The 23,222-nt window shown below is 37.2% G+C and overlaps 2 protein-coding genes across 2 annotated transcripts; both read right to left on the bottom strand.

Annotated features, from left to right (window-relative positions):
- Positions 1-650: 650 nt before the first annotated feature.
- Positions 651-13,473, bottom strand: LOC132118211 (SLIT-ROBO Rho GTPase-activating protein 3-like). The gene is made up of 24 exons (XM_059527881.1): positions 12,597-13,473; positions 11,342-11,419; positions 10,771-10,942; positions 9,774-9,936; positions 9,425-9,487; positions 9,172-9,300; positions 8,151-8,279; positions 7,854-8,075; positions 7,680-7,781; positions 7,338-7,526; positions 5,452-5,536; positions 5,339-5,366; positions 5,126-5,216; positions 4,979-5,039; positions 4,807-4,884; positions 4,598-4,726; positions 3,311-3,416; positions 3,003-3,227; positions 2,783-2,847; positions 2,537-2,705; positions 2,005-2,103; positions 1,070-1,195; positions 916-982; positions 651-824 (listed from the first exon to the last, which is right to left on the bottom strand). The coding sequence occupies exons 2-24, from the start codon at positions 11,406-11,408 to the stop codon at positions 651-653; spliced, it is 2,739 nt and encodes a 912-aa protein (XP_059383864.1). The 5' UTR covers positions 11,409-11,419; positions 12,597-13,473.
- Positions 13,474-13,849: 376 nt separating this feature from the next.
- Positions 13,850-21,135, bottom strand: LOC132118210 (caspase-9-like). Its single transcript, XM_059527880.1, has 10 exons — positions 20,782-21,135; positions 20,182-20,380; positions 19,883-19,987; positions 19,708-19,754; positions 18,570-18,746; positions 18,369-18,458; positions 17,997-18,144; positions 17,074-17,262; positions 16,845-16,954; positions 13,850-14,021 (listed from the first exon to the last, which is right to left on the bottom strand). The coding sequence occupies exons 1-10, from the start codon at positions 20,911-20,913 to the stop codon at positions 13,923-13,925; spliced, it is 1,296 nt and encodes a 431-aa protein (XP_059383863.1). The 5' UTR covers positions 20,914-21,135; the 3' UTR covers positions 13,850-13,922.
- Positions 21,136-23,222: the final 2,087 nt, after the last annotated feature.

The raw sequence follows: 23,222 nt of genomic DNA, 5'->3' as shown, positions 1-23,222 counted from the left end.
TCATGCCATAAAATATTTTTAATACAACTGACTTTGTATTTAATGTGAATTTAATGACAATGTTTTAAGTTACTATCATTTTCATTTTACAGAGAGCAAAGAACATTCACATTATCAAATAATATTTTCACTTCAGTCTAGCCAGAGTTCAGGCACTTTCAAAATTCCCATTAAAGTCACTGAAGAGGTTTACACTGTGAAATGAATATCTTACTTACATTCGTACGCACATCTGTACAGTCAGCAAGCAAGTGAACAAAACGTGCGATGACTCATCTGAGCATCTCTGATTGGCCATTACAATTAAATTTGAATGGGCATGACACCTCTGCTTGCGACGGTACTGACTGTCATGATATCTCAGGACTGTTAGGTATATCTTTGCTGTGTGGCGTTTTACATTTCTTACACAGTTTTCATATTATAAATTAAAAATGTAAAAAAAACAAAAAAAACTTGCTTATTACAACAAAGTGTCTTGAGAAAATGAAAAATGCAACTCAATGAACATACTATTACTGTTACAACACACATTTAAATAAAAAAAAAAACAACACAAACAGAGAATTCAGCTCTCACTCAACTGATGTTTCACCCACATTTTCTTGTGTTTCTGACTTTGGTTAAACTGTTTTGCCCTTGTTCTTTTTTCAGTCTGTATGGTCAGCTGATCTAAATAAACCCTTTCCTTTCCATCCTGACCCTTTGTTTGTAAGCGTTTGCACAGAGGAGGTGATCTCTGAGGATGCAGATGTGTTTTGATCTGGGGAAGATTGGCGAATGAGGAGCTCTTTAAACACTGAGTGCATCATGTGATGCACATTCTGCAAGATAGTATTTGACAAAAATACAATTTAAATGAGGGAGGATGGAAAATTGTAATTAACATTATAAACGAGATTTAAATGTCCTGACCTTATCCACTTCTGCTGAGTGTTCCTCTCCGCTTCCTCCCTCTGCAGTGGATCGTCTCATTTGAGGGCTGTGAAAGTTATACATTTACTGATTTTGTCACTATTCTGCAGATACTAATCTGTGTAAATAGCAAGTAAACAGTCTAATTACACACTCTAATGTTTTCCGCAGAGCTCCAGGAGAATGTCCTGGCTGTGCATATTGTCCTGTGAGTATTTGCAACGAAACCTTTGTGACATGACTTGGCCCGACTCCCGCTTTGTCACTTGTGACCTTCAGCCTGGAAAAGAATACGGACAGAATTATTAAATTTAGCTAGTTACTGAGTCATTCATTGGTCATCATTATGCAGTAAGACTGAAATTCTATTGATCATCATTATGAAGTAAGAATGGGGTTCACATTAAGTTCACTTAGATTACATGCGTATTTCTTTCCTGCTTTATATGGACAGATTACAACAATAAGGTTCCAGAAGTAAAAATCTAAAAATTCTAAAAATTTATTTTCTCCACATTTTTCAACAATAAATTAAAAACCTACGAAGACGACCTAATTTGAGCTATGAGGTTGTTAATTTATGGTGTATGCTTTTGTTTAAGCCAGTATACATTATTTCATTATTTCATTCCCTAAATTCTCAAAATACTTAAACGTTTATTTACTGTATTTGTATATTTTGCAATAAACAAAATGTGTATTGTTCAGATATACATAAAGATATTTTTAATTGGATTGTCATTCACAATGCATCATGGGATTGTAGTTCTTTCCTTCATTAAAGCCATTAAGTTCACAGTCTTGTACCTTTGTCTTTTGATTTTACAAATACTTTTTCACCTCACAGCTGGCTGGTTTGGTTCACTGCTTAAAACGCTTTAACAAAGACTTAAAAAATCCCTAAGGTAAAAGGGAATAGAAAAACCAAGGAATCAAGGCCATTGAAAAAGTGGATGGCACTTTGGCACTCTGTATGATAAAGCTTTTTAAAGAATAACTACCATGGTTTTACTAGGACAAAAAAAACTCCACATGGTTCTATAGATCATGTCTTTACATTCAGCAGTTCTCATGAAACAAGTGCTTTACCGTGTACTTTGCTCTGCTTTCTGCTCTTCTTCTGTCTGCTGTCTGCCAATGCTGGATTTCGAAATTTCCTTCCCCTTCTGATCTTGGCCTCCATCCATGCTAACCAACATAGTGAGAGAGGATTGAGAAGTGTTAGGACACTCCAGACTGCGGCTGGTAGTAACTGATTGTGGCATTGACACATGATGAGTCACATTCTATAAGTATTTTAAATCAATAAGTCATAAAACACCCCATACAATTATGAAACTCAAAAGACTGACATAAATGGGTGTATAAATGCATTGGTTATGGAAAATCAAGCAAACAAAAGGCGTGCAATCACTATCTTCAGCTGACCATTTGCAAAGATCTGCCCCCTTGGTTACTGTTGTTAATTCAGACAAGCTTTACAGAATGTCCCATATGAATTTTAGTAGAATGTGCTCATATATTTATTTTACGTCATACTTATAAGAAATGTAGCACTGGAAAGAATTTTATCTGCCATTTTTCTTTGATGAAAGTGGCTATCCAAGAGATGAAAACCTACCACGACACACTGACATATTTAATTGGGATGAGACCCTTTGTCCCATTAACTTCCCCTTTCCACCAATCAGAGGAGGCTTTGCTGTGTAGGATGAGATGGTCTCCTTGTTTAAAGGACAGCTCAATTGAAGAACGACCCGTGTAGTCGAACAAGGCCACTCCCTGCAGCTCTGCACAAAACAGTCCAAATGGAATCAGTTAAGTTCTGCTAGTCCAAATATTGATAAGTAAACCATGTCAACTGTACCGTCTTTTGCTTCTTTCATTTGCGATTGCTCCGATTCTCCATCTCCTTCTTCTGCTACAGCCTCACTGTAGACATGAGAAAGATAAAGTAATTTTCATTTTATTTGTATAGCGCTTTTCACAATACACAATTTCAAAGCAGCTTTAACAACTATCATGTTTATGTAAGCACATAGTATGTATGTAGTACAGTATACTACAAAGACGAGCTTAATTCTTACCAGTCGTCGTCTTCTAATGTCATGCACTTTTCATACACTGGCCCAGGCAATTCATTCTGGCTAAGGAAGATGCTCTCATGTTGGATAATGATGCTCTTGACCAGGGAGTTGATGCGCTGAAGCTCTGCTGCATCGCCGTTGTTTGGCCCCCTCACCAGACTGGGACCAAAACACACTGCCAGGTTATAGGGCTGCATCATATTCTCGTCACTGTACTGGGAGACACTTTAGACACACGTACAGACATTCAGATGTGGATTTTTGTGACTGATAAAGGGCAAAACCAAACGACACCTTATAATACTTACTGGTGAAGGAATGCAAAAAGATATCTCATTACAATGATGAGCGAGGCAGGATATGAGGAGATGACACACTTCAGCTGTGATACCTTTTTTGTCTCGTCATCTATTTCTGTAAGCGGGGTAAAGTTAAAGACTCCATAAAATTAGTTCATTGCAGTTACGACTGGAAGTTGACAAAAATAAACTTTTAGCAGATATGAATTTGAAGTGAAGTGAAGTGAAGTGACATTCGGCCAAGTATGGTGACCCATACTCAGAATTTGTGCTCTGCATTTAACCCATCCGAAATGCACACACACAGAGCAGTGAACACACACACACACTGTGAACACACACCCGGAGCAGTGGGCAGCCATTTATGCTGCGGCGCCCGGGGAGCAGTTGGGGGTTCGGTGCCTTGCTCAAGGGCACCTAAGTCGTGGTATTGAGGGTGGTGAGAGAACTCTACATGCACTCCCCCCACCCACAATTCCTGCCGGCCCGAGACTCGAACCCACAACCCTTCGATTGTGAGTCCGATTCTCTAACCACCAGGCCACGACTTCCCGTCGCCAATTTAAAATGGTAAGCCTTTTTCTTTGACCAAAAACATGGACATTTGTCCAAGAAAATGCTCTTTAATAGGCAATAGCTAAATCAATAATGGCAAAATCAGTCATATTTAGAAAAATTAAAGTAGTAGCACTTTAAATAAAAATAATTATAAAATATTACTAGCAATATCTATCTATCTATATCTATATATATATATATATATATATATATATATATATATATATATATATATATATATATATATATTTGTGCAAATATGTCTGATAATCTGCAAATTTCACTGCCGTTGTCAGCACTTGGTCTTGCTATTGTAGAAGAAGAAAAGAGTAATAGGAGGCGTGAAATTCGGAGAAGCCACACTAAATGGGTGAAATCTTGGATACTACAGCGACAAGCTCAATGGGCTTTCCCGAACCTTTGTCGAGAACTAAAGATGGCTAAAACCTCCAATTTGAAAAATTTCACTCAGTTTTTTCCTGTTCAGTTCCACATGTTGAAGGAACTCATCAAAGGATCATAAAATCTTAAGGTAATGTATGTCATAAAGCAATTTTGTTGGATTTTAAAGCAGGCACTGAAAAGATAAACTAAACTAAAGCCTAATGGCATACTACAAACAGCCTTGCAATATGACCTGCCCAAACTTCCTGTTTAAATAGAAAATCTTATCACAGGAAAGATAACATACACACAGTACACATAGAAGCACATGATAGTGTGGTAAAACACTCTTACGCCCACACTCCATCAGCTGCTCATAATTTTCCTCAGGAAACAGGGGTTTCTCTAGTCCTCTAAAATAAAGTTTTAGCACTCCAGCCACAGAGTCCATGTCACACCCCCCATCAGCGAGTGGGTCATCGCCTACGAATTAATACACAAATCACAGCCTGTTATTAATGCTCAGAGAAAGGGAGGAGAATATCATCACCCAATGCACATACCTTTCTCAAACGCATCCTTCAGCTGATTCACCACCATCTGAGATCCTGGCACTCTGAACAATCCCTCATGGTGTAAACCTTACCAGATAAAAAACAATTAATAGGTAAGAAAAGCAATGATTAAGATGGAAAGAATGGTAGAAAGAGGCATTTTCTACTGACTTAGATTTACCATTGAGGTTGATGAACCGAATGCAGCTCTCCACAATTGCAGGAATGAGTTGTCCTGATGCCTGATGGGGAAGAAGCACAGATTGTGTCAGTTGCCTTTAACTGTTTTGAGTGAATCCAGAACACGTCCTGAATCAGAGAACATTACTTGGATGTATGATAGTAGATCCCCATTGAAAAGCTTCTGGCTGATCTGGGTACAACTCTTTTTGTGACGCACAGATCTTTTGGAGCATGTTCTAAATAAACAGAAATGATTAATTATAGTCATCACTGCTCTTGGCACCCCAATAAAATGTAGGGATATTGCCAAAGGTTTTGACATAGAAAAGATATCTATTATAAGCCTTAGTTTCCTTACCTGGAATGGTTACTGGCAACATTTTCAGCTAATAAGAAAGAAACAGAAGAACAAACTTGAAAACATTTGTTTCATTCCAACAATTTCTGTAAAAATAGGAGACATTGTTCCACCTTTCTGAATGGCAACCTTTAGCAGGTCATGTTTAGCTTCCAGTTTTGATATTAAAGAGCTGTTACATAGATGGTCCCTGACTTTCTGTAATATAAAGTCACATTAAATAGAAAATGTCAGACAAAAACAGCAATAGAGAACCTAATGCCACTACAACTACAACTGACTATATAAATATATAAACATTATACAAAAATATAATAGTTAACATTATTATTATTTGTTTCATTTTAATAATATTTATATATATATTCTCAGTGGAGATCAAAATTAGAGAACAATCTATAAATACTACAAATAATTTTTTCTCATTTCTCAGAATTTGAAGGAATATTAGCTGTAGGTATACCACGGTTCCATTAACATGTGAAATTAGAGCACAGTAAAAACTGTTACTGACCTTATCAAGTTACAACTCTCAAAACATTAGTAGGAAGTGTAGAGGCCTTGGTGTTGAATGTTTTCAGCACATCTGCTGCCGCAGGATCGAAGTATTTTCTCACACTGCTCTGGTGTGATCATGCTCTGCTTTTATTCTAGTCTCGTATAGTTCAGTGACTGTAATAGGTCTCTATGCCATAATTTTGTCACCAAGGATTTTCCAGAGATTTTGAGTCAGGTTTAGATCAGGACTCATTTCATTATTTCAGTGTTCTTAGCTTCAAGGAACTGCTTTACCCGTTTTGCAGTGTGACAAGTGTATTGTCTTGCATGAAAATTGCAGGCTGAATCAGCGATGCTTGCAGGGAAGGAACTGCATGCTGCTGCAGGAGGTTCTGATAAACATTTGCATTCTCTCTGCAATGTATCTGTTAAAGAGGCCCAACACCCTGCTGAAGAAACATCCCCCTAACAATGACACTTCCTCCTCCACTTTTCGCTGACTTCTTTAAACACTTGGGCTTCAGTTTTTCACCAGTTTAACACTGAACAAAATGATTCCCATCAGACCCAAATAAATTAAACTTGCCCTCATCACTAAAGTGAACCTTGGACCAGTTCTGTCTCTCTACACAACATGCTCCTTAGCAAAGGTGAGCTTAGCCTTTTGATTCTTTCTGCTGATGAGAGGCCTGGTCACTGCAGAGTGCACTTTCAATTCGACTTCTCTTAAACATGCCGAGACAGATCCATACCCTGTTCAGAGCTGTACTGGCAAGCAATTCCAGCTGCAGTGCTGAACCAGTTTCTGCATGAGATTCTCTTTATTATGCTGTCTTCTCATTCATTTGTCTTGCATGGACAACCAGCCTTTTTAGGTGACTTGAATGAATTAGTGTCATTATAAACCTGCAATATTCGAGAAATCACAGATTTGGAATGACCAACTTTTCTTGCAATGGCTGAAAAGGTCATCCTTGGCCTTCGTATGGACACCCTGCTGTCACAGGTTTTCAGTCACTTTAGAGCACTAGGTGCCAGATTAACACCAATAACTTGTAGGTATCTGTAAGTGTTCTCTGATTTTGATCAGAGTTCTTTTTCAAATATCTCAATTCAGTTTTTTGTACTGTGCATCAGAATACAATTCGTTTATGAAATATGCTTAAAAAATGACCCTTCTTCATGGGTTAGGGAAACTTCAAACAGGACTAAGCAGTGACCTTGAAATTTAGTAACTTGTAGGTTCTCTAGTTTTGATCTCCACTGTCTATATCTATTTATATATCTATATCTATATCTATATCTATATCTATATCTATATATATATATATATATATTATCAATGTTGAAAATAATTAAATTAAAAATAGTGGGAAACCATGATGCATTTTTTTCTGGGTTCTTTGATGAATAAAAAGGTTTAAAACAACAGTATTTAAAAATGTCATCTACTATATTAAATATCTAATAATAATAATAATTTATAAAAAATTATGATTACCGAGAAGTACAAAATCTCAGTGTCCGGAAAGCTGGCTCTACGTTTCAGCTGATTGGTCTTGATGACTGATATATCACTGTTCCCCTCTGGTGATGATGAGCAAGTAGGAAAGTCTGGGGTAGATGCAAAAGTGTCCTCGACAATACCATCCAACATGGAAGACTGAGCTGACTGAAGTAATTTGGTAGACTGCAATACATTGTATGCATATTCATGTTTAGAAAAAGAGAATCATTAGATTTATAATGAGTACACAAAGATTCAACATTCACTCCAAATATTCCTACATCTATCCTAATTTTTAGTGGTAGTGCCGAATGTGATGTGTTGGGGTTTGTGTACCTCATCAACATCTGTGGTGACTGAAGTCAACCTGGACTGCAGCTGCTGGAAGCGAGTCACCAGCTCGCCCATCATCTCATACTTTGCCGACACCTCAACCACCTGAAGAAGGATACATACATAAGCAACCACACATTTCCCCATTTATACAGACATATTTTATTAACCTGGTACCTGGTCGCCTTCGTAGGGCTGGTGCTGAAAGCGGAGGGGTAGGCAAAATGCTGAGATGTTGGCCTGCATGAGAGTGTCTCTGTCCTGGTTCTGGTTCAGTTCTGACACAGTTGTGTCCAGTTGCTGCATACTAGTGCTCAAGTTCTGCTGGGCCCATCGGCGACTGGCCAGATAAAAACGAAACACCTTGGAAATGGACTGGTGGTAACCCAGATCACAGCACTGAGAGAGCATGCAAAGGGTTAAACCTGCTCAGAATTGAAACCTGGTTATACAGAGTGAATGCAATGAACTCACATCTATGAGAGTGGAGAGATCCTGAAGGTAATATTTGTTCATGCATGCATTTGCTGCAGCTAAGTTGAGGAGGTAGTCATTACGTGCTTTTGTGCTCTTTAGCTGAATCTCCTGAACTTTACTTTGCCTCTGTGCACACATAAAGTGGTGAGATGTAACCTCAGATGTTACTTGAACAATCACTTATCCACACATATTCAGTGAGTCACAAGTCAAATCATACAAGGTGACCTCAATTACCAACCACTTTGATCTATATTCTGCCAATCATATGCACGAACACTTGCCCCACAACACTCTACACAGTGGAGGATGCAGCACATTCATGCAAGCAAAACACTGTAACAGTGTCTTGCATCCTTTTTTTTTTTTTTGTAGCATAATGTTGATTAACGTAATTTAGACACATTCGGAATGTTCTTTAAAAACACCATCAACAAAATAATAAAATAACATAGGCATGAAATAAGTATATTTATTTCCATAAAAATATTGAGCAGAACAACTTTTAAACTCTTTTTTTAACATTGATAATAACAAGAAATGTTAAATATTGAGCACCAACTCAGAATATTATAATGATTTGTGAAGGATTATGTGACACTTAAGACTGGAGGTAAGGCTGAAAAAAATTTGGCTTCACCATCACAGGAATAAATTAGGCCTACACTTTAAAATACAGTGAAATAGGAAACAATTGGTTTAAATTGCATAATAATAATATTTCACAACATTCCTTTTTTCTTTATTTTTGATTAAATGCATAAGTGAGTATAAGAAATAGTGACTTCTTTTAAAAACTGTATAACCTAACCAAGCTTATAAATGGTCATATATACAATTTTAAGAGAGAGAGAGAGAGAGAAATATATAATATTTGGGAAATTCTCTCTTTCTCTCTCTTTGTTAATCAACATTATAAGATGATTGAGCTTAACTTGTACTAAACCTTAAATATATCTTTATTATAACAATTTCATTCACAACTATTTCATATTTAGGTATTAAAAGGGAGATATACTTTCTCTATTTGTCTTTCAATCTTTTTAGAAGCACTTTGCTTCTGCTTTTCCTCCAGTTTGACTGCCTCCTTAAGTTTGCTTTCTGCAGACAGGAACTCAGTGTAGTATTGGTAATATGTCTTCAAGGCCTGGTTTTCAACAAAAATAGGAATGAGGTTTGCAGTGACATTTTTACAGTCTATTAAATGCAAGTAAGAATGGTTTCTGAAAGAAAAATGTGGATCGCTGAGAGGAATGTGGGGTTAAGCTCACCGTATGAAGCTCTGTGGTAACCTTCAGAAGTCCTTCCTGTAACTGGGTGCAAATCTCTCTGCTCTGAAAATATAAAATAATGAAAGAAACAAAACAAAACAGAAAGATAAATGATAATTTTAGCAACTTTGTATTACACTGTCAGGCAAGTGACAGGTGACTATGTGAAAGGTGTTTCTGGGCACTGTCTGCAAAGTGTCAGAGCAAAGGAAGCCACATGTTTATATGTGGGCATGTTTGCTCTTTCAAGTTTGCAAGTGTTTGTTTTTGCAAACGTGATAGGTTATGAAAATGTGTGTGTAAGCGAGATGGTGTGTGTGTGTGTGTGTGTGTGATGATGGGTGTGTACCCGTTTGGCCAGGCGTTGGACATTTTCAACACAGTGTGAAAGCTGCAGAGGCAGAATGTTGCTGTAGCTGTCACTCAAGAAAGTGTGATCTCTGCTCTCCTGACGTGTTTGCATCAACAGCACCTGCCAGCAGTTAACCACGGTCTGATGGCTGGGCTCCTTCCTGAGGAGCATAGAAACAGAGAACCGAGTTATAAAGTTCCTGGTAAGCAACAAATACATAGCTATATATACACAGCAGTTTTTTTTCCCCTAAAACAAAATATATACACTACTGTTTAAAATTTGAGGTCAGTAAGAAATTATTTGTTTTTTTGTTTTTGTTTTAAAAAAAAAGAATGCATTAAATTGATCAAAGTGACAGAAAAAATAATTTATCATGTTACAAATGGTTTGTAATTCAAATAAATGCTGGAGTAATGGCACTGGAATAACGTGTATTTTAAAAATACATTTAAATAGAAAAAAGTTACTTTAAATTGTAATAATAATACACAATATCACTATTTTGACTGCATTTTTAAACAAATAACAAATAAATGCAGCCTTCTAGTAACACTTTACAATAATTTGTTAATATTGGCTAATGCATTTAACAATTAGCAATACAATTGTTACAGTATTTGTTTAATTTTAGTTAATGTTAGTTGATATAAAATTAAACCATTTATCCTTAGTTCAAGTACATTGAACAATATCACCAGATCCAACTTTTGATTTTAATAATCTATTACTAGATGTTCAAATTAACATTAACTACGATTAACAAATGCTATAAAAGTATTTTTTATTGTAAAATGCAATCTAAGTAAACATATTGAACCAACTTTACCAAACTTTCTAATTGCCCCCAAACTTTTGATAGGTAGTATACATAGAATTATATATATAATATGTTATTGTGCCATTTTTGCTTGCTTTGTTTGGGGTATCTGTCTTTAAGAACAGTTTGTCATGCATCAACGGTGGTTTTTTTCTTTTCTTTTCATATCCTCACTTCCTGGTTCTGGAGGAGAACCTGTCACACAGTTTGTCCAGTGAGCGGGCGTACTCCCCCTCAATCTCGCCTCGTCTGCGCAAAAAATCAATCAGATCTTGGAACACCTGAGTCTTCTGCTCCACCTGACCGTCAAATATCCTCAACTGCTCCGCCAGCTGCAGACGCACCTCTAGTGGAGAGAAAGAGAGAGAGAGCTATTACTTCTCAGTTCCTCTCTGTTAATCTGTTTCATTTGACAGGTGTCAAATACAACTGGAACATGTTGACTTCACAAAGTTTAACAAGCGGATGGTGATAGACAGACAAACAGACAGATAGATAGATAGATAGTATTCAATATTTACAAACTGTATCTGTAAATATTATTTAATGTACCTGAGCTAACATGAACTAGGTATGAACACTTGTATTTTCATTAACTAACTTCAACACAGATTAATCATTTTGTTATCTGTAATTTGGAAGCACATACAAAACTTGCAACAGAATGAAATGGGAAAGGAATCAGTCTTGGCTTTCATTGGTCAGAAATCTTAAAGGGTATTTAACGTCAGGACGTCCGCTATACCTTTAATCTGTATATCATAGTCCGCTGTCCCCACTCTGTCCCTCCTCAGTTTGACATGGGACGACATTGTAGCTCCAGCTAGATGAATGAACAGAAGCCATGTAGAAGTTTAAAGAATATACTTGATTTTCATCAGCACTTCACTTTTAATTTTATATTTTGACCAAACTAAATGACCCACAGAAACAAGAAACTTTTAATGCAGACTTTACATTCATATTATCATTTCATCAATTTTAGTGCCAAGATCCATGAAGGTCAAACTCATACTCAGATTTTTTGGATTTAAGATAATTTGGAATATAACAATAACTCAACTTGATTTGTACACCTACAGTACCACAAGTCCTGAGGCAATCAACCATTGTGTACAATAATTCATTTGCAGTCTAGAACAATATAAACACGCTCAACATTCAACATCATATAAAATGTCTTGTATAATATATTAGGAATCAAAGGAATATATATATGTATATATGCACACACATTAATTTGTATTGAATTTATATACATAGAAATTCTAATTTGCTTTATTTGCATGATGCAGCCCTGGTCTGAGACTGGTTAGTGTCAGGTTAAGTCTCAGAACCAGCTGATTTAGGGGACTTATTTCACACACAAACACACCCACACACACACACTAAACATGTCACAGCAGTCGTTCTACAGTGACCTACAGTACAGTGGATGTACAGTGCACTGTTCAATTATAGTGAACAAATTGCACATCTAGGGAGTAAAAAAAGGGGAAGGTAGCAGACTTCCTGTGTTAAGAGCAAATCAGACGGCAGAAGCACACTCTCACCATGAGTTATGACAACAGGCCACCCCCTCAGACTCTCTCCTTCTATCATTCTTCACAGAAACTTCCCCATTTACGTCTTATCAAAGTAACTAAACGTTCACCGTAACAATTGATTTCCGATCTTTAAATTTTATCTGAACATGCATGTTTCCCAACAACAAGCTGATTTTAATCACTTTTCTTGGCACAAGATTTATCTCCATCTACTCCTGCTGGCTTAGGGTCAAACTGTTTTTCAGAATATTGTTTTCTGAGGAAGTTACTTTAGCAATACGTGTGAACAAAATATGTTTAAAATGCATTGTGAATTATATTTTGGTATTAGCCAAAAGTAATGTATGAATAATAATAATATAATGTACGCAAACTGATAACTACAAATTAAATTACACAATAAAACAAAATCATGCTATTTTTGTTTTTGTTAAGTAAACCCACAACTCTTACCTTAATAATTCCTGCAGATCTTCAGACTGGCATTCTCGATATATCCTCTTAAACAGCGTTTTTTTCTGTTGCACACAAGCACTGCGAGATACAGAGAAAGACAAGAGCGTCCTTCCTCACTCGGTCACTGTGTGCTGACAGTAAGTGTACTGAATGCTGAGTAAAACCTCAGTTCACTGGCCCCTCCTCCCTCACCCTGCTTTCTCACTTTCACAAACACTATCATTTCAATTTAGATTCAAGCAGACATTTATCTGACAGGCTTTATTTTTGGTTATATGCCTTAGTAACGACTGTTACTATGTTTATGTCTGCCTGTTTAGACATCTAAAAGGACTGGATGTCATTCTGAAAGTAAGTGGCAGTTTCCATTGAAGATCTTCCCACACAGGTCGACAATAATAAGGTCGAAACAAACGTTTTGATTCTGATGCATCTTAATTGATAGCTGCTATGACTTCAAACTAAACATTATAATCTTTCAGTTTTTCTTTAATGGAAGGAGAAGTGGCTTGTATGGGTCAGAGAGCATAACAGGTCATTTTTGTTCACTTGTGCGGCTGCAGAGTTCCTATTTATTTAATCCATCCAAAGTTATGAAGCACAAAAGAAGGAAATAAAAAAAGATATGTTCTGTTTCTGCAACAGATGGCACCTACTAAGTACCAAATAAGTAAATAACAGTTGAAATTGACTTTATAATTAAACATGTTAAGTGAGACATAGCTTCGCTTGCACGTTCTCACACAGTTGTTTTGCTCTTATATGTGTTTTATTGGTGTTAGCTTGTGAGGACCTATTCATTTCCTTCCTCTCCTAAGTGTCTTATCCGTTCCCCATGATAAATCTAAATCGAAGTCTGTTTGTGACTATATTAGTCTCATTAATGGAACTATAAGGTTTATCTATCTGATATCTGAGTTTTATTTATCTGAAATTTATTTTTTATACAGTAGAAAAGATGCAGTTTGCAACTGGATTAAAAAAAAACGTAGTGAAAGCTAACCACCATCAAATACCACAACTGCATAAAAAGTATATTGTCTTCCTACTGCTTTGCACTATAGAATGTAAAAAATATATATATCTGCAATTTTATAGTTAACAATTTACAGGTTTTTAGTGGTTTATATTTGTAAAGTTTACCTTCTGCTAGCAAATGTAAAATTCCTAAAATAGAATAATTCCAGTCAAATGTTCTTGTTCACGTGCTTCAGTTTATGATAGAAATAAAATGACTTTGAAATGAAATGTATTTTTTTTTTATTACATTTTATCAAGTACATGGTAGTGTTCCCACTGCAGCCAAAAAAAAAAAAAAAAAGATCATGACTGAAAGTAGAGAAGTTTTCGGAGGAAGTTGAAAGATCCGGGCATTTGCTTATACAGGCCTTTGGCAGATATCTGGGAGACTGCATCATTTACCTAAAAAAAAAAAAAATTATTTCATAATATATCATTTATTTCAATGCAAAAACATGCTTGAAAATCATACCAGAACATTTTGGTATATTACATAGGCACAAATTATATTAATAGTGTATATTTTCCCTTAACTATCTAACTAATCTATGTAATTATTTTAGCTTAAAATAGGTTTAGCTTTATTTTTTTGGTCACAGGACACAAACTTACGTCTTCGTTTAAACCGCAGGGTTTTATGCACAGATCCAATCTTTTAACCATAGCGGTGTGAGAGGAAGCCATACAAATGACACAAATATACAAATAGGTAGTGTTTACAGATAGATCATTGACACTTTAATCAGACTGAATAAGCTATTTTGCACTACAATAATTATATCTGCACGGTTTACTTCACTGGTTTGCACTCTATCTGCCATGTGCCTTGTGCTGCTTTACTTAGCTTTCTTTTACATGACCTATTTGTATAGTTGTACATTATATTTTATTATCTGTATTTAATGTTCTACTGTTAGTGTTATTTGGACGCACCAAGGGTCTGAGAGTAATGCAATTTTAATTCACTGTATGCATGTTCTGTACATGTGGAAGAATTGACAATAAAGCAGACTTGACTTGATATATCTAAGCTTTTTTTGTGCGATTTGAAGTGTGCTACACACAGGTGTGTGGGCCTGTACAAACCACCTGTAGTAACACACTCTCCTAGGTGCACTAGACACTTTTCACACATTTTATAGTTTATGTACAGGCAAACCTTTATATATAGTATATTTATAGCCAAATCTGTCAGTAGGTTAGTTGTGTATAGGTACTGTATTTATGTGAAGCATCCGTCTAGTTTGTATTTTTTTTTATGTAAAGGTAAACATTTGAATATAGTATATTTATAGTCAAAATCTGTCAGTAGGTTAGTTTGTGTAGATTTTACTTCATTGTTGTATGTCTGTATTTATGTAGCACCATGGTCCTGTGAGGCACAACATTTCATTCCACTGTATGTCCACACATGTAGCGGAATGACAACATACCTCAACTTGACTTGAACTTTTTCTCCCACTTGTTTACATTCACTTAAGTCATGACTCATATCCGATACTTAACGTACATTTACAGTATATGAATCCCCACCTAAACATGAAAGATAACCAATGGTGATCTCAGTCAGTAAAATGGTTGACCCTAAGGTTTTGAACAGCTATAAAAATTATTTATATAAATTTGCATTAGGTGGTTCTTTAACTTTAATGCATACAATCTGTGATTATGCCGCTTATACCATGATCACTTGCCAGCAAGTAGTTAAAGATTTCAATTTCAATAAATATAAAATAACAGTAGCTTTCATAAGTTATTTCATCTACAGGTCATTAGATCTAAGTTTAAGTTTTGATAAAAGAAGTTGAGTTTTGCGCAAGCATATACACATTGCTTCGTAATGTGACGTGTTATCGTTATCGTGGGCAAATGTGTTTCCATCGCCTTGTGATGGCTTGAAATTCCAACAGTACAATATAAAGTTATACACAGACTGCACTACTCTCGTACAAAATTACATTCTATATATCCCTCTGTCTCACCTTTGTGTATTAAATGCAAGTCTAATGAAGGTACATTGGCTCATTTATTCTGGTTCTGTCCAAAAATATGTAAATTCTGGTCCGAGGTTTTTTGTTTTTACTCAAAAGTACTTAAAACTGATTTTCCTCATGATCCCCTTGTTGCGATATTAGGTTGGGCCCCTTCTTTAGAGATCTATAACCTTAATCAAATTCAGTTGATACAATATGGGATGACAATAGCGAAGAAGACAATCTTGTTGACGTGGAACAAAGAGTTTGTACCTAAATTTGAGTTGTGGCTTACAGAGTTTAGCAGTGTGCTGCATATGGAAAAGATCAGATATGAAATTGCTGGTAAACCAAAGAAATTCTTTCAGATTTGGAAGTCCTTTATGGAATTTCTAGAAGGGGATCATGGAATTTAACAGACTGGACATATATTCTAATAGGCGTGGTACTGTAGATTATATAGCATCTTGCAGGGTGCAATAATTATTTTTTCTTCATAATTGGGTAAACATTAGTATTGGCATTCTCTTTTAAATATCTTTTAATGTATGTATAGAGGTTTGCAATGTGTGTATGTATACATATATGTATGGATATTGTATGTTTCTGTGTGTATATGCACTTTTGACAGGCATTTATCATTATTGATTTTTTTTTTTTTTTTTTTTTTTTTTGCTGGCATGGGGTGGGGGGTTGTTCTGTAAAAAATGTGAAAAGCTTTAAATAAAATATGAAATTCCAACAGAAATCAGATTTACGTGTTTAGATGCAAGTCAGATGTCCATATATCGGATATGTATCTGATATTAGGAAGTGGCTCAGAACAGATGCGGAAAAATCAGATCATGTGGATTTTTTTGTTTCGACGTGTGCAACAATATCCAATCTGAACCATGCGAGTTACAAATCAGATTTTTTTGTTTCAGTGTAAACGCAACCTAAAAGTATGAATGAATTTTATGTCTTCCACCAGTGAAAATATAGCACGTCAACTGGAAGAGTTTGTATGTGATGCAGTTCAAGGAGCAGACTATAGTTTTAGCTTGGCGTCAAATCTTTTGAACAAATTATCTATAAGCTAGCAGAATATCTACTGCTTGATATGATACATACCATAATACTGCTGTACTCTAACTGGTAGCATTAATATTGAATAATTTGGTTTGTTGTGGTTTATTTCTTTTCCATTTTTGAGGACATTTTTAGTGTATCTGGCAGTTGATTTAAAAAGCTTTATGGGACAAAGACATACCATCATTAGCATGGTCACCAGATCATCCGTGGCAGCATTCTCCTCAAGCACACGATCAAGATTCTCCACATACCAGGATCCGGCCTGTGTGTCCCTCCAGGAAACGTAGCCTGCAAATGCATTAGCATGTGTCATTTACTTGGGTTTCCCAATCAATAGGGAAATATTAATTAAGCAAAAAAACTATTTCAGACACAACATGTAATTCTGTAATGACCAAATCACAGACCTGGAAAGGTTGAGTAGGACACCAGGATGTCGCTGGGTGTGGGCAAACTGGCCCGAGCATCAAGTTCATCAGACGTGCTGAGAGAGTCACTGCTGGAGGACATGGGAATAGCATCCATCTGGTCATCTATCCCACCAAAAGAGGGCTCCATCTCATCAGGAGAAACCTCAAAACCAGTGTCCTTCTCACCTACAGGCAAGAAAAAAGTTAGCATAATCTGGAAAACTACAGCACACTACGAAATGTTATATTTAAAAACTTGATTATATTTAGGTATGGTGACGTTAGCAACATTTTGAAAAAAAGGTCCATTGTGTATCATAAATAATGTAGCGATGTTTGAAGCACAGCTCACACTGAAGTCTCCTACAAACCAAGCAGCTTTCTGTTGGTCAACACTGTGAATTCAACTTGAACCAGTTGTGAAATCTGCTCGGGGAAAATTCTTCATGGTGAGCTGTAATACTAATGAAAAATCATGATCCTTAGCTTAAGTCAGACAGTGATTCATCTTTTATGAATCATTAAAATATTAATGTCTGGTATGCTGTGAGCATGAAGTCTATAGTGTACACTGTAAGTAAAAAGGCTTAGCCTAAAAGCCCCAGTATACTTTAAGTATACTGACCACTGTCGTTTTAGTTGTGTTTTTCTGTTACAGAGAGGAAAGCATGCATTTATATATATTCATCAAAACATCATTTTGGACGGCATTCAAACTTGTTTTTAGCTCTAAATGAAGAACAAAGAACTTCTCTGTGAGTATATCAAAGACCTAAATGTGTTATAGTGTTATATGAATAAATAGTGCTCATAAATGTGCTGTTGGGATAGTATTCTCAAATGAAACACATAGTTGTTTGGACCCAGAAACAATATTCCTCAATCAAACTGAAATGACTGAAGATTACTGAGATGCCCACCTCCTCCACAGGCCTGGATGAAGAACAGTTTGGGCTTGCCCTGCAGAGAAGGACAGTGCTGGCCATTGAGGTAGTTTGTGATTAACTGAACTGGGACAGCTGGTCCGTCAACACCATGAACTGCTCCGGGAAAACGATTGTGGTTTGCCTAAACATTAGAGAAACGTCCAGCACCAAAGCAGAATGAGAAAACTGCACTAATGTTTTCATAATTGGATAGCTTGATGATGAACTACAAAAAATGAGGAACCGAATACAGTTTCTTTGCAGGTTGTACTTCTTTGTTGAAAACTAATAGTCTTCATAAATGTGAAAAACAAATAGCATATATCCTCTTTTTTTTTTTTTTAAGAAAAAAAAGACTTGTTTTACCTCAGTACCATGTGAAAGGATGATCACCACACAGCAGTCATACGCAGAATGATCCCTCTTTGCTAAAGATGCCATCTCGTGTCTTATGTGCTACAGAAGGGAGAATTTTTTTTTATTCATTTTCAAAATGTATTAAAGACAGACAGACTTTTATCTTACTGCTTTGTTTACAGTGAGAAGAAGAGGAAGAACTGTGCTTACTTTGTACTTCAAGTTCCTTTTTGCAATAACCTCAAAGTTGAGAGCTTTAAATCGTTTCTCCATCTTGTCGCTGTCAATGTCGGACCCCTTTCGATCTTTTAGATCACAGTCTGGGTCAAAATCTACATTGTTTATAATCAGGCAGATCCCACATGGTCTGGCATCCATCTTATAGCACTGCACAGAAAATATTAAGTGGGTGGTTAGGTACAATGGTGCAATTAAGATTTCTGTTGTTTTTGTTTTAAAAAGAAGTATTTTTTGCTCACCAATGTAGTATTTATTTGATTAAACAAATACAGCAAAATACAGTAAAAACAACTTTTACAATTTAAAATAAATTCAGTTTAGGCATGAAACTTGATGGCGCAGGCTGATAAGTCCTATCTCAGTCTGATATAATCACATCATTATTCACATGGCGCAGCAGATTAGTTTTTGTTGCATCAGCAGCCAATGAGCTTGCTGCTCAACCTTCAAATACTCGGCCAGAGTTTGCTGTAGCAGTTTGCTGCATGCTTTAGTAACCCTCCACCTTCCCCAGCTCCACCTGTCTAGATCTGCTACGGGTAATTTCATGCATGTTATATGTGCAGCAACAGGAAGTCTTACATGCTCACAGCAGCATATCTGTGGATGTATTGACAGTAGCAAGTATAAGTCTTTGCTCTGCTCAGTGTAGCAGTCTATTCCGCCAAGACCAAATACATTAACATTGCTATAAATATTACCATGCTAATCTTTCAGAGAGTTGTCATGACAGAACTGTTATCTTCTTGCCTATCTTTCGAAATAAAATTACTTCCTGTGATGGCAAAGCTGAATTTTTAGCAGCCATATCAAATCTCACTCACCCCAAACATTTGAACAGTAGGTGTCAGATCCTTAAATATGCACATTGGCACATATTTGCATTTTTATTTTCATTTTCTTATATGAATACATATTAAAAATAGTTTTAAAATATAACATCATTGGTGCTTTTGGTTTTTATTTTGGAAACCATTCACTTCTAAATTTTGAGAATCTTTTCTGTACACAAAAGTAAAAACACTTGTACACAATTACCAGTTAAAACATTTAAACAAATCATCTTTTAAAACATTCAGGATTATTTGCTGAGAATGATCGCGTTTACCTGTATACTGTCTCTCCTCGGTCTGGTTGGTCTGACCAACACAGGAGCTGTGTAAATGCATAAAACCAAAAGTTATTCATGCCTTCTAACCAAATTGCCATTTCCTTTTTAATTGGCAGTATTAACAAATGAGAATTAAAATACTTTATTGAGAATTAAATCAGGACTGACTCACATGGGGTAAGAGGATTGGACACAGGGAGTCGATCTGGTCTTACTGGTTTTAACTGAGATGGAGTATAATCAGGCCTGTCAGGTTTTTCTGTATATACTGGATTTTCTGCATCAAAACATAAGATCAAATAAGAGATCTCTATGCATCTTTTAATATACTTTAGGGAAAAATCATAGCAGAATGTCAGTTACAGGTAAGGCTCAAGAGGATCATGGGTAGGTGAGGGTGTTTTATGTTCCACTTTATTATGGGAACATCCCAAGTAAATCGTGTGTTTTAAATGGAAGTAACACACTTACGGACTGGCAGAGGGATCGTTGAAGGCTGTATGGGGACAGAAGGAGACAGACGAGCACCATCTCCACACTGAAGGAGCTCTGCGAGGTCTTGTTGGTCAGTTTCACGCAGACACTCCAGGAATGCTGGAAAAGCCAGACTTCCTCTTGTCTCTAAGTCTATCACCAGTTGCCTGGCTTGGTCACGTCTTGTTATCTTGCTCTGTTAGGAGAACAACAATGTTTCACATTTGCAGCTTTGCAACAAGGGGAACCACTCACACAGAAATGGTCTTACCTTCATAATTGTAATTCTAAACCATGCACATTATTAACAAGTGAAGTCATACATCCTGTATGAGGCATGACTGTTAAGCAGAGTTTCCTTTCACTTTCAGTGCATCATGTTACCATACAATTAAAATAAATGAATAGTGACTGTGGCAGGATTTATGCTTAGAATTCTTCATTTGTGTTCTACAAAATGAAAGAAAGTCATACTGGTTTGATAAGGGTGAGTGAATTAATGACAGATTGTACCGTTCCTTCCACAATGACCAAATGCGAACTTTCATAATCCCGTTATCAGTTTCCCATCTATGAAAACAAAGACATGAGATTTACCTGTATTTCATCGATCATGTCCTGGGTGAAGACCCCCTTTGACAAAAGTCCATCGTAGATGTCTTTAGGATTTAATGCCTTGACTAGATTACGCCTGTTCCTCTGAAGTATCAGTCTGTGTTTGGGGTCCATTTTAGCAATAATCCGCTATTAAAAGTGTTTTTGGTTATGAGACGTTTTTAATATGACTAAATCTTTGTTAATTAATTTTTGGAAGTAATATACAGTAAACGCGCAAAAAATAATGAAGCTTGAACTGAGCTGAACTGACTTAATCAACACAAACCAGACCTCTGCTCGCTCGGCGCTTATTCTCTTCCTTGTTTACAGCTTGCTGGCGATGACGTCACGCTCTCTGGGCTTGGCAGGTGTTTTCCAAAGTACACCCTGAAACTGCTCAGATACGCACAATCGGCGCAACATCATAGAATGTCTATGAACAGATTCACGCCCAATTTGAGGCTAAAAACAAGCCGCCATACAGTATTGGATCGTGGAAGTGGACTAACCTTACAACATGCCAAAGAGTTTTGTGCACCAATAATGTTTGTAAAAGCCCAAATTTGAAATTCATGGCTACCTGCCATCATCATCCATATCTTCCTGTTTTGGAAATATAATGAATTACGTATGATGCTAATCGAAAGCTAAGCCAGGCTAGTTGTATGGCTGGACAGAAAAGTGCACTCAGAATTCTGGCCACCGGGTGGAGTTGTTACACCAATTTGACACTGGGGGAATGAATGGACGTTTCTAAATTGACCAAATTGAGTTTGTGGATGTATCTTTCACGCTCTGTGGCAGGCAGGATAGACATATAATTATTTGACATGTTTAGTCTTAGGGATTTCTTAAGTTATTCACGCCTGCCGGCTGTGTACGGACATTGCTTTGTGCCGCAAGTATATGGGAAATCTAGTTTATTTTCCCCTAAAAATAAGGCGGTGACGAAATTGACAGTTACGTTCACAAATGTGCTGGTAGAACATATAAGGGAACATCTCGGTTACATATGTAACCATGGTTCCCTGAATAGGGAACGAGATGCTTCACAATCGTGGAAAGAACTCAGCGGAAGGAAGGCCTTTTCGAAACTGAATGGTGTATCAGTGACGAATTGTGCTTAATACCGTTGCTCAATGAAGGGCAAGCATTCCCACACGGCACTGAAAAGTGTTAATGGTTTCAAAACATCCACCTGCTGCTGCAGTGTCTCCACATGCGTTAGAATGTCTGAACATGGAAAGCTTGCAGCATCCGTAAGCAAAGGAAGCGCATGTTTTAAAGTCGCTGCACTTCGTTGTGCATAATCCTAAAGCGTATCCACGACAGGAATTAATCCAACAAGATGAACACTGAGGCGACCCGTTGGCGGTGGGAGGACGTTGAACGGGATCGCACTGCTGGTGCCTGACACCGTTCTGTTTCTCTGGGTCTGCGAGGAATCAGCTGGGCAGAAAGCGGCTGATTGCTGCTTCGCTGCCCTAAACTTCTCCACCACCGAGATGACCACCTCTCCAAACAGATCATCCTTGGAAATTGATTTCCCAAATCCATAAGAAAAGATTTGTCGTTTTCCTTAATGTCGGTGAGATTAAGCCAAAGGTGGCACTCGACTGTTAACATCCCCACCATAGAACATCCCACTGCTCGAGCAGTGTGTTTGGTAGCACGTAGCACCAAATCTGTTGTCCGCCGCAGCTCTTTCATAGCCTCTGGTGTGATACCATCTCCCTTGTTAAGCTCTTTTAAGAGCTCCGCTTGGTAGGCTTGAAGAACTGCCATCGAGCAGAGAGTAGCAGCCACCTGACCTAGGACATTTATCAACGAGGTTGGACGTGATTCGACACACCTTTGAAGGAAGGAGGGGTCGAGACTTCCATGCCGTGGCAAAATTAAGTGCGAGATGTTCAGCAAGTGTCTCTTCCACTGGTGGCATCGCTGTATAGCCACGGTCTGCCATGTAAGAAATGGTGGTGAAATCTGCAGCCGCAGCGTTTGTAATGCACGCAAAGTAAGGCTGTTTCCAGGACCTCAAATCCTCCTGGTGGAGGTCTGGGGAAAAAGGGCGAAGGCCTATGGGGCTGTGCAGGGATATTACTTGCGCTCTAAAGGGAGTAGAGAGCACTTTAGGAACAAAGCCGTGTCTCGGTTTCAAAATGACCTTACAGTCATTAAGCCCAAACTCAAGACATGAGGCGCTGACTGACAGCACTTCTAAGTCACCCACACGCTTAACCGACGCCAAAGCAAGGAGAAGGGCCGTTTTAAACGATAAGTCAGCTAAACTGAGTGGCTCATATGTAGGCTTTTTAGGGCCCCTAGGACCATGGATAAGTCCCAACACAGCACAGTCTGAGGGCGAGGAGGATTCAGTTTCCTTGCGCCCTTCAGAAATTTAACAACCAAGTCGTGTCTGTTTGTGTCTGTCTATTGAATGG

The sequence above is a fragment of the Carassius carassius genome, chromosome 37 (genome assembly GCF_963082965.1).
Source record: "Carassius carassius chromosome 37, fCarCar2.1, whole genome shotgun sequence".
In the NCBI taxonomy this organism is placed as follows: Eukaryota; Metazoa; Chordata; class Actinopteri; order Cypriniformes; family Cyprinidae; genus Carassius; species Carassius carassius.
This window is presented reverse-complemented; position numbering and strand designations above follow the sequence as displayed.

Bases quoted from the DNA above. Each gene is read 5' to 3' on its own strand.
- LOC132118210 (XM_059527880.1), bottom strand. From the start codon at position 20,913: ATGGACCCCAAACACAGACTGATACTTCAGAGGAACAGGCGTAATCTA. The intron at 18,747-19,707 runs GTAAACGCGATC...TTTTCTGTGCAG, and splicing joins CGAGGAGAGACAGTATACAG to TGCTATAAGATGGATGCCAG. The intron at 17,263-17,996 runs GTGGGCATCTCA...TCTTGCCTGTAG, and splicing joins CATCCAGGCCTGTGGAGGAG to GTGAGAAGGACACTGGTTTT.
- LOC132118211 (XM_059527881.1), bottom strand. From the start codon at position 11,408: ATGTCGTCCCATGTCAAACTGAGGAGGGACAGAGTGGGGACAGCGGAC. The intron at 7,527-7,679 runs GTACACAAACCC...AATGTATTGCAG, and splicing joins TCACCACAGATGTTGATGAG to TCTACCAAATTACTTCAGTC. The intron at 2,104-2,536 runs GTAGGTTTTCAT...TATGTTGGTTAG, and splicing joins AAATATGTCAGTGTGTCGTG to CATGGATGGAGGCCAAGATC.